The sequence below is a fragment of the Oncorhynchus nerka genome, linkage group LG18, assembly GCF_034236695.1.
Source record: "Oncorhynchus nerka isolate Pitt River linkage group LG18, Oner_Uvic_2.0, whole genome shotgun sequence".
NCBI lineage: Eukaryota > Metazoa > Chordata > Actinopteri > Salmoniformes > Salmonidae > Oncorhynchus > Oncorhynchus nerka.
This window is the reverse complement of record NC_088413.1, coordinates 30,829,589-30,840,555: the sequence shown is the minus strand read 5'-3', so window position 1 is coordinate 30,840,555 and position 10,967 is coordinate 30,829,589. Positions and strand designations below refer to the sequence as shown.

At 42.3% G+C, this 10,967-nt stretch overlaps 2 protein-coding genes across 5 annotated transcripts in view; both read left to right on the top strand.

Moving 5' to 3' along the window:
* The first annotated feature begins 2,590 nt into the window (after positions 1–2,590).
* On the top strand, positions 2,591–5,381 carry LOC135559471 (oocyte zinc finger protein XlCOF29-like). Its single transcript, XM_029687145.2, has 3 exons — positions 2,591–3,092; positions 3,252–3,382; positions 3,565–5,381. The coding sequence occupies exons 1-3, from the start codon at positions 2,816–2,818 to the stop codon at positions 4,738–4,740; spliced, it is 1,584 nt and encodes a 527-aa protein (XP_029543005.2). The 5' UTR covers positions 2,591–2,815; the 3' UTR covers positions 4,741–5,381.
* A 4,518-nt stretch (positions 5,382–9,899) lies between these two features.
* LOC115145633 (zinc finger protein 34-like) overlaps positions 9,900–10,967 on the top strand; it is a 37,082-nt gene continuing 36,014 nt past the window's right edge. For all 4 annotated transcript variants that reach the window (XM_065003970.1, XM_065003968.1, XM_065003967.1 and 1 more), the window contains exon 1: positions 9,900–10,393. Coding sequence is in view for 1 of the 4 variants with exons in the window: in XM_029687144.2 (XP_029543004.1) it covers positions 10,135–10,393 (259 nt within the window). In the remaining 3 variants the exon portion in view is untranslated. The remainder of the gene's footprint in view (positions 10,394–10,967) is intronic.

Genomic DNA, 10,967 nt, shown 5'->3' with positions numbered 1-10,967 from the left:
ACATTAACGAAAATAGTCATAGCCTCTAAACCTTCTAGCTGCCTACTGGACCCTATTCCAACTAAACTACCGAGAGAGCTACTTCCTGTGCTTAGCCCTCATATGTTGAACATAATAAACGGCTCCCTATACTCCAGATGTGTACCAAACTCACTGGAAGTGGCAGTAATAAAGCCAAACCTGAAAATTCCAAACCTTGACTCGAAAATGTGAAAAACGATCAGCCTATATTGAATATCCCATTCCTCTCTCAACAGAAAAGCTGTTGCACATTGACTCATACAAATAATGTATACAAAACGCTCCAGTCTAATTTTCAACACTATCATAGTACTGAGACTGCACTTGTGAAGGAGGTAAATTACCTTTTAATGGCGTCAGACCAAGGCTCTGAATCTGTTCTCGTGCTCCTAGACCTTAGTGCCACTTTTGACACCAATCACCACATTCTTTTGTAGAGATTGGAAATCCTAATTGGTAAACATGGTTTAGTTCTTGCCTGGGTTAGATCTTATCTGTCGGAATGATATCAGTTCATCTCTGTGGACTTAAGTTGATAAAAGTGTCTAACACAACATTAGGTAATAATATATGCATTATCAAGGATTTATAATCATCTATAATGGGGCGGTCATTTTGGACCAGGAACACAGCATTAATTAACATGAAACGAACACAACAGGAGGGTTAACCAAACCCTTTGAGCTATGACCCCAACCAATAAGATCCTTTCTCAGTGTAAATGGAAGTGGGGTGTCTTGATTTGGCTCATAGAGAATTATTTAAACATCTAGTGACCAAAAGGCCATATTAGCATGGGCAGCGCCATTGAGGGCTTCCACCATTTTAATGTAGTCAACATGGGACTTCCTGGTAACCCTGTTGGAGTCATGTCCAACCGGGTCATCAGGAGGGATCAGCCAATCGTGAATAAGAAAATATACAAATTCAAAATGGAGATTGCCTCAATGGCACTGCCCATGCTATCACTGAAGCTATAATGGCACAGATACAAATATGAGTCCTCTACCTATCTCTATGATTTGTCGAGTTCTCTCTGACTTATAACGCAGATGTGGAAGAATGGGAAGAAAGGCGCCAGGCTCAAACCTACGTCTCCTGAATATATACCTAGTAATGGTGTTAAAGAGTACAAATCAACTACTGAGTGTGAGACCCTGTCTCCTGTTACAAGTCACCAACGAGGGTGTGACATGGTGTTTGGAAGTGAGCCAGACCAGGATGAAGTACCTGAGGTGACAGGTGTGGTAGAGACTTCCAACGTTTGCCCTGAGAGGTGGATTCTGTCTTTTTGGCTAACCCGTACATTGTTTCAAGCGGAGTAAAAGGACAAACTGGGAACTGTACATCTGTCAAAGTTTTGAGAAGTGGAATTGTTTTGCTTTTTTGTGCATCCGCCGGCACAGAGGCAGCGGGGAAACTGTGTCACGTGCCTCTGGGATCGACATGTGTAGTGCTTTGTTCTTCAGAGCAGGGTGCCACTCAAAAGAGTGATCAATGGGGTAGCGTTGAGTGTAGAGGTGGATCAAATGAAAAAGAATATTCCTGGTGTTTGTGACACCCGCTGTTTGGTGAGACGTAGACCCGGTGGCAATGGCAAGACTGAGAATACGGTCTGTCTCGTTGAGCTTTGACCTGACCGTACCTGATACGGTCAGGTTAGGTTATATTTGCTAAACTGTGATGGCATCTGTTCCGAACCTACTACGGTGCTTTATGTGCTAAGGACTCGGACATATTGCAGCAGTGTGTAGAAAGGAGATCCCGCGATGTGGGAAATGTACAGGAGGGCATAGCCGGAGATAGTGTACAGTTGGGATAAAGAAAGCAGATTCCACTGTGGGGGCACCCATGCAACTGGGGATCCGAAGTGCCCTTTGAAGGAGAGACAGGTTGAGATTGACAGAGTTAGAGTGGGGTAGACAGTGTCCTATTCTGAGGCAGTGAAGAGAGTATAGGATAGCCCAAGGGTGAGTGATTAGACTGGGAGCCCCCCTGTGAATAAGAGAGAGATCCAGAGAGGATGAGTTTTAGTAAGGTAGGATTTCTTGTGTTTATTGCTATGGTTAATTGTACTGCACTGATGAAGCGTGAATCCCAGAAAATACATGTGGTAGCGGAAGTAGCAGAGACATTTGTGGGTGCAAGAGATCTACAAGGGGTTTCGAAGAGTAGGGGTTCCATGCACCTGGTCAGTTGGCCTGGAGTATGATCTGGTAGGGCTAAAGTAGTGGGATTGGGGGTGGTGAGTTTATGAGGTATGGTGGTGTATATGTGTAGGGTTATCAGGAACAGGCAACTCTAGTCTTTAGGGACCAGAGTGGCGTCACACTTTTTCTCCATCCCAAACACAGCTGATTAAACTAATTGCATTCTAAACTGAAGGTCATAATTAGTTGATTATTGGAGTCATGTTTGTTAGCTGGGGGAAAAGTGTTACACCAATCAGGTCCCATCCCTGGATTAGATGGTGGTGAGATTAATTCCCCTTTTTGTGTGACAATGTGCAATTCACCCTCCGACCTGTGAAAGGCAGCAATACTTGTATTGTCTGCCGGAAACTCACACAAATAAGTACACGGAAGTCAACAAGAACAATTTCCACGATAGCGTTTTTATTGTTGTTATTTCGACGTTTATAAACACCCTGGAACCTAAAATATGATTCATCTAACTGCACAGCATCACATACTTACCATATGTAGTGTTTAATTGGCGTTGGAGACAGGACTTGGTTGGTTGATAGATGTTATCTAGGTAACGCTACCTAGCTATCTGCTAACGTCAGCTAACCATGGCTAACTGTATGGTTTTTCACACTCAATTAGCCTCCATCATGGAGGTTCTAGCGAATGCAGCTGTGGCAGAGATCTGTAAACTCGTAGACGACGACTATGCAGTGTTTCGTTTGGAAATAACTCAAAGCCAGAAAGAAAACAGGGCATTGCGGAGGAAACTACTGGAACTGAAGGTGGCTCGGGAGCGCGCAGAGAGGACAGTGCGAGAGCGCGTCCTCGCCAGTCGACCCAGTAGTGTCAAGATCCTCGACCGATACAGAGGAATGGCAAGAGGTACATTTTGCAGAAGGCCGAGACTGGGTAGTATATCAGGAAGTTAGAGGTGTTACCTTACATCCTTGCCAATTGTAAACAATGTCAATATTGTACACTTTAGTGTTGAGCATTGACAGTGCCTAACCTAACCACCTATTTCCCCCCAATCACTCTCAGGTGAAGGACATCTCACTGGAGGCCACAGGAGCTTTGTGAAGCCAGCAGGGCACAACACATGGAAAGACGACCAACAAATCACTGTTGATGAGAGGAGTGAAACTTCAACCCAGCATGTTATCGTGATAGAGGTTTGTGTAATAGTGTTGCATAAAAAATGTGTTACTTGGTAAATTAAATGTGGCCCGTTTATTTCAGAAAGGGTACCCTCAGCTATGTACATCATCATTTATCTGCCAATGGGGAGCTTCCCTAGGACATTGTTATCCTGTTCAACTCATGTACCAGTAATAACCTCCTCTCTTCTTGTCAGTCTGTGGATGCAGAGGCTACAGGTCCTGGGGTCAAACAGGAGAGGTCTGAAGGAGAGGAAGACCTACAGCACAGCAGAGACATCCAGGCTGGAGCACCCCCTGTAGCCACAGAGGACCCCGCCCCAGCGCAGCCCAGGACCCGACACAGCATCAGTGGACTGCAGAACGCTGTCCTCAAGTCAGAGTCCGGCACCGAGACTTTAACTGTAACACACAGGTTCTTACACACAGGATCTGACCACAGATTAGACCCAGAGAGACTAGGGCCACTGGCCTGTCCTCCTGCTCCCGGCTCAGAATATTTACCAGTATTTCACCAGAGCCAGAGGACGGTTAATTCCTGTGGGGATGTTGAGGGTGATGCATTAGACACTGGCAGTGATGATCCATCTTGTTCTTACACTACAGAAATAGATCCTGGCAAAATGCCCTTGGGTTTAGAAACACAGACTGATCTGTCTAGAGGTGACTGGAACCGGTACAGTAATAGGTTATACTCTGAAGGGTGCCTAGATAAGAAAGGGGAGGTTATAATGGTAGATGAGGTGAAAGTGGAGGGCGACTCTCCTCCCACATGGAATGCAGATAGTCACCTAGGAGACAGACACTCACAGGGCAGAGATTTCTTAAATTACAGGGGAAGCTTAGAGACAAATCTAAATGTCGCCACCCACTCCTCTTTACATGCGTTCAGGGGTCGTGACCCAGTGTTCACGTCGATGGCACCTTCCGATTCACATAGCGACGTCCTTTTCGATCAGTTATTGAACTCAAACAACACGGCTAGAGCCCAGGCTCAGGGGGAAGGAGCCACATCAGGCAATAGTAAAGAGAAAAGATTCCTCTGCATGTTCTGTCACAAAGGCTTCAGCTGTCCCCAGAAGGTGGAGAGGCACCAGAGGGTCCACACAGGGGAGAAACCCTTCAGCTGTACCCAGTGTGAGAAGAGGTTCTCCCGCCAGGACAACCTAAAGATGCACCAGAGGGTTCATACAGGGGAGAAACCCTTCAGCTGTACCCAGTGTCACATGCGCTTTGCCCTGGCAGGCAACCTGAAGATGCACTTGAAGGTCCACACGGGAGAAAGGCCATTCGCCTGTACGCACTGCGGGAAGAGGTTCTCAGAGAGGAGATACCTCAGGATACACCAGCAGAAAAACCATGCCATTCTATGATATAGAAAGTAACCATTCCACTCGATAGCTTCTGACGTTTAGATCAAACCCTGCATTAAAGACAAAGATGAATTTGTCAGCAGAATAGATCCACTGATTACTTTTGACTTATCATGGCTGCCTTTTTTCAGTATAGGACTCAAATGTAATGGGGATGGGTAAACTCTCCATGTTGATAGTGTGTTATCTGTGTGTTCATATATGTCTGTGTCCTCGGTATCACCTCTCTTCCAGGAGGAGAATCCAGAGTGTCGATTTATATATTACACTAGATGACTGATAAGGGGCTCTGTTTTGAAACCGCACCTCCATCTTGGCACTCCCCCACCCATGTAAAAAATATTTTGGAAGCTCCAGAAATGCATTTATTAATGTCTACATTTGTTTTTGCCATTTTTATTATATTACAGACATCTTAATGCATACTTTAAATTATATTATGTAAGCTAAACAATTTTTTTGAAAGGAAAATGAAAAAAAATTATACTTAAGGAAAATGTTAAGGTTCTAATATTACTGTCCCTACTAGGAAAATAAATACTTAAAGCTGCAATATGTAACTTTTTGGTGACCTGACCAAATTCACATAGAAATGTGAGTTATAGATCTGTCATTCTGATTGAAATCAAGTCTAAGTCTAATTTTTACGTCTTTTACTTTCCATTTTGTACACCGGCTTCAAACAACTGAAAGTATAATATTTTTGGTAATGGAAAATATATTTCACAGCGGTTTAGATGGTAGATTGATTCTCTGCACTATACTTACTTGTTTTGTCACAAATGGAAATTAGGTGAACTATTTAAGCAATAAGGGCAGAGGAGGTGTGGTATATGGCAAATATACCATGGCTAAGAGCTGTTCATATGTGCAACGCGGAGTGCCTGGACACAGTCCTTAGCCATGGTATATTGGCCATATATCACAAACCCCCGAGGTGCCTTATTGCTATTATAAACTGGTTACCAACGTAATTAGAGTAGTAAAAATACATGTTTTGTCATACCCGTGGTATAGGGTCTGAAATACCATGGCTGTCAGCCAATCAGCATTCAGGGCTCGAACCACCCAGTTTATAATTTAATTTGAACAACCAGGAAATGGGGGAGCGATTTCTGCATAGTGCAGCTTTAAATACATGTAATTTTGTCCTTGAAACTTTTTAATTGAAAAACTGTAGAACTCCATTCCTTCCTATGGAGGACATGCTCCTTCTGGGGAGTGCCAATATGGCTTACAGGTGGTTTCAAAGCCGCTCACTGGCCAATAGATCGTTATCAATAAAACGTCACAATAAGATGCAGAGTGTTCGATTTGCCTGCTTGAGGGGCAAGGAGACCCCAGCTCCTCTAAAACCATTGACAACTGTGTGCCGTTTTCAAGGGATTGTTAAATAAATGTTAACCTGTCTAGGACTGGGGTTCTGCTAGCGGAAAAGCAATGGAACGAGAGCTACCTCTCGTGTGAATACGCGTGACTGAGATCGAGGCTGCTGCCGGACCTCTGACTCAATCCCCTCTCATTTGGCCCCCCTTCACAGTAGAAGCCTGAAACAACGTTCTAAAGACCGTTGACATCTAGTGGAAGCCTTAGGAAGTGCAAAATGACCCATATCCCACTGCGTATTCGATAGGGCCTGAGTTCAAAAACTACAAACCTCAGATTTCCCACTTCCTGTTTATTTTTTCTTAGGTTTTTGCCTGCCATATGAGTTCTGTTATACTCACAGACATCATTCAAACAGTTTTAGAAACGTAAGAGTGTTTTCTATCCAATACTAATAATGATATGCATATATTAGCATCTGGGACTGGGTAGGAGGCAGTTTACTCTGGGCACGCTTTTCATCCAAAAGTGAAAATGCTGCCCCCTATCCCAAAGAAGTTAACTATTTGGTTGTAATATCATAACCTCGTCAGAACTATACATTTCCATGCAAAACAATTGTGCAGATTTAGCTACATCAAAGTTATACAGCCAATATACAGCATGCTTTTAATTATCAGTAAACATCAATTGATCATGTCATTTCAGATATTTGATGTTAGCCCACGACATCTCTCAGTAGTGGCCACTATTCATTTGATAATTGCATGATATAAAAGTGAACTATATCTGACAAGTATGAGTGGTTTAGATTAATATCCCATCCTTTGTGGGCTCTGCCAGTCAAGTGGCAGAAGGGCGCACTTGCCGTTGCAATGTTAGCAGATAATGTTTACTTTGCAAGTTTTTCAGTGTATAATCACGATTGCTGCTGACAGACATGATAGGCTATATTGATTGATGAACCAGGTGAAATTGGCTAGCTAGCAAATAACAGATCACGTCAATATGGCTGGTTAACAAGCCAACTTTCAAATAATTAACTAGATGGCTATATCCAAATCATGTTTGATTTGCGGGCCATCTATAATGGTGATGACAGTAGTCCGACTCACATCCTTACCAGGATGAGGATTTGACGATGTCAAGCTAAATTACGCATGTTGTTTGCTTAGCTATCTAACTACATGCCAAATTGGTTATCTGAAAAACAGTGCCTTTTTAAAAAACATTTATTTAACCTTTATTTAACCAGGTAGGCCAGTTGAGAACAAGTTCTCATTTACAACTGCAACCTAGCCAAGATAAAGCAAAGAAGTGCGACACAAACAACAACACAGAGTTACAAATGAAATAAACAAACGTACAGTCAATAACACAATAGAAAAAAATCAATATACAGTGTGTGCAAATGAGGTAAGAATAGGGAGGTAAGGCAATAAATAGGCCGTAGTGGAGGAATAATTACAATTTAGCAATTAACACTGGAGTGATAGATGTAGATATGCAGAAGATGAATGTGGAGTTTAGAAGCTTCTAGTGGGCTAATTGACATGATTCAATTGGAGGTGTACTTGTGGATGAATTTCAAGGCCTACCTTCAAACTCGGTGCCTCTTTGCGTGACATCATGGGAAAATCAAAAGAAATCAGCCAAGACCTCAGAAAAAAAATTGTAGACCTCCACAAGTCTGGTACATCCTTGGGAGCAATTTCCAAATGCCTGAAGGTACCACGTTCATCTGTACAAACAATAGTACACAAGTATAAACACCATGGGACCACGCATCCGTCATACTGCTCAGGAAGGAGACGCGTTCTGTCTCCTAGAGATGAATGTACTTTGGTGCGAAAAGTGCAAATCAATCCCAGAACAACAACAAAAGACCTTATGAAGATGCTGGAGGAAACAGGTACAAAGTATCTATATCCATAGTAAAACGAGTCATATATCGACATAACCTGAAAGGCCGCTCAGCAAGGAAGAAGTCACTGCTCCAAAACTGCCATAAAAAAGCCAGATTACGGTTTGCAACTGCACATGGGGAAAAATATCGTACTTTTTGGAGAAATGTCCTCTGGTCTGATGAAAAAAAATTGGAACTGTTTGGCCATAATGACCATTGTTATGTTTGGAGGAAGAAGGGGGAGGCTTGCAAGCCGAAGAAGCACGGGGGTGGCAGCATGATGTTGTGGGGTTGCTTTGCTGCAGGAGGGACTGGTGCACTTCACAAAATAGATGACATCATGAAGCAGGAAAATTATGTGAAGCAACATCTCAAGACATCAGTTTAACAGCTTTAACATCAGAAGTTAAAGCTTGGTCACAAATGGATCTTCCAAATGGACAATGACCCCAAGCATACATCCAAAGTTGTGGCAAAATGGCTTAAGGACAACAAAGTCAAGGTATTGGAGTGGCCATCACAAAGCCCTGACCTCAATCCTATAAAAAATGTGTGGGCAGAACTGAAAAAGTGTGTGTGAGCAATGAGGCCTACAAACCTGACTTAGTTACACCAGCTCTGTCAGGAGGAATGAGCCAAAATTCACCCAACTTATTGTGGATGGCTATCCAAAACGTTTGACCCAAGTTAAACAATTTAAAAGCAATGCTACCAAATACTAATTGAGTGTATGTAAACTTCTGACCACTGGGAATGTGATGAAAGAAATCAAATCTGAAATAAATGATTATCTCTACTATTATTCTGACATTTCACATTCTTGAAATAAACTGGTGATCCTAACTGACCTAAGACAGGGAATTTATACTATGATTAAATGTCAGGAATTGTGAAAAACTGAGTGTAAATGTATTTGGCAAAGGTGTATGTTAACTTCCGACTTCACCTGTATGTGGCTAAATCTAGTGCGCCTACTGCGATGACCAATGAAATAGCTCAAATTACCAATCGAATAGCTCAAATCATGACCCAGCCAGAGCAAAGCTGATACTAGAGAATTAATTACTTTTAAAACCATTACCAGAGAGAGACTGTCAAAGAATATAGCAAAGAGCTGCTGTTTTTATGTGTGTTCATGTCTAGGATTTTATTCAGAAACACAAAACGTGCTTCTCCCTACTTACACTCGCGCTGCAATGAATCAGTAGCGAAGTGTATCGATAACATTTTTATTATTAGCAACAGCTAGTCATGTTTATTTTAATATCAAGGAATATTTCACTTTCTCTGGTCTTAGGAACAATATACATATGGGCACGAGGTAGATGCGGTGCGACTCAGGTTTCGGCATCAAGTGGAATACAGTGTCCCCTCTCTCTCACAGGAGGAACAGAAAGAGACTTGCTTTGGCAATGTTAACACATGTTTCCCATGCCAATAAAGCCCTTGAATTGAATTGAATTGAGAGCTGGAACCGCAAGAGGCGGACCCTCTGCTGCTCTCTCCCTCCCTTCGCTGAGACTAATGCCTTGTTCAAAACAACTAGGAACTCGGAAATCCCTCTGACTTCAGTGCATTCTATACAACTAGGAACTGAAAAAAACTAGATCCGACTAGGGAAAATCGTTTTGAACAGTCATCCAACTAGGATTTCCAATCCAGAAACTCGGCATCTTTCTAGAGCTCTGACTTTAAGACCTGAAGGTCACTGAAGTCATGATTTCATCTCTAGTTCCCAGTTGTCTTGAAAGCACCATGAGTACCATCAGTCCCGTAAAATAGTAAAGCAAATTATTTGCAAATTGTATCCACGATGAACATTTTAATTAGGTATGGTTAAACTTTAGAACTACCCTGTCTCTGTTCCACACTCCAGTCGGTGGCGGTAATGCATCCACTAAAGTTGGTTGCCAACCGCCATTTAAAAACCACTGAAGAAGTGTAAACGGAAGTGAACAGTGACCAAGACAAATTTCCACGTTAGCATTTCTATTGTTATTTAGACATGTATTACACCATGGAACTCAGAATATGAGTCATTTAACTGCAGAGTATCATAAACGTATCCCAGGTAGTCTTTAATTCGCGTTGTAGACGGGCCTTGGTTGATCGATCTGTTATCTAGGTAACGCTAACTATCTAGCTGCTAATGTTAGCTAACAATGGCTAACTGTATGGTTTTTCACACTCAAATAGCCTCCATCATGGAGGTGTTAGCGAATGCAGCTGTGGCAGAGGTCTGTAAACTGGTAGACGATGACTATGCAGTGTTTCGTTTGGAAATAACTCAAAGCCAGAAAGAAAACAGCGCATTGCGAAGGAAAGTACAGCTACTCGAACTGAAGATGGTACGGGAGCGCATCCTCGCCACTCGCCCCGGTAGTGTCAAAATCCTTGACCGATACAGAGGAATGGCAAAAGGTACAGTTTGCCGAGGTTGAGGGGCCTGTCGCCCAGTTCACATCTGCACATGTTTGACTTTAGATGTGTTAACCACATATGGTTAACCATTGTCCAGAAACCTGATGTTAAATTTCATGACATTGGAGACCACACCAAATGAGCGTTTGAATCAGGAAAGTTCTCTCTCAGGACCTCGACAAGCCAGAATGCTGAATACAATACTTTTATTTATTTTGCCTGATGTCTGTGCAGTTGGTCCTTTTGCAGGTAGGAATGTTAGACAATATATCCAAAGAAATTATGATTATGTCAACTTTTTAAAATATGAATGCACTTCCAGCACATTTATTACCCATAGCGGTAAAGTAAGATAAAATAACTGTATTCAACATACTGGCTTGTAAAGGTCGTGAGAATAAACTTTCCTTATCCAAACGCTCATTTGTGCCTTTAGTAGAATTCAATGTAATTCGACATAGTTTCCAGGCTAAGTTAACCGGAATTGGGTCTTGGTCAGTTTTTTGTTAGTATGCAATAATTCTCCTTTAGTTCACTTGCAGAAAGACCCACTATCATATCATAATCAGAAAAC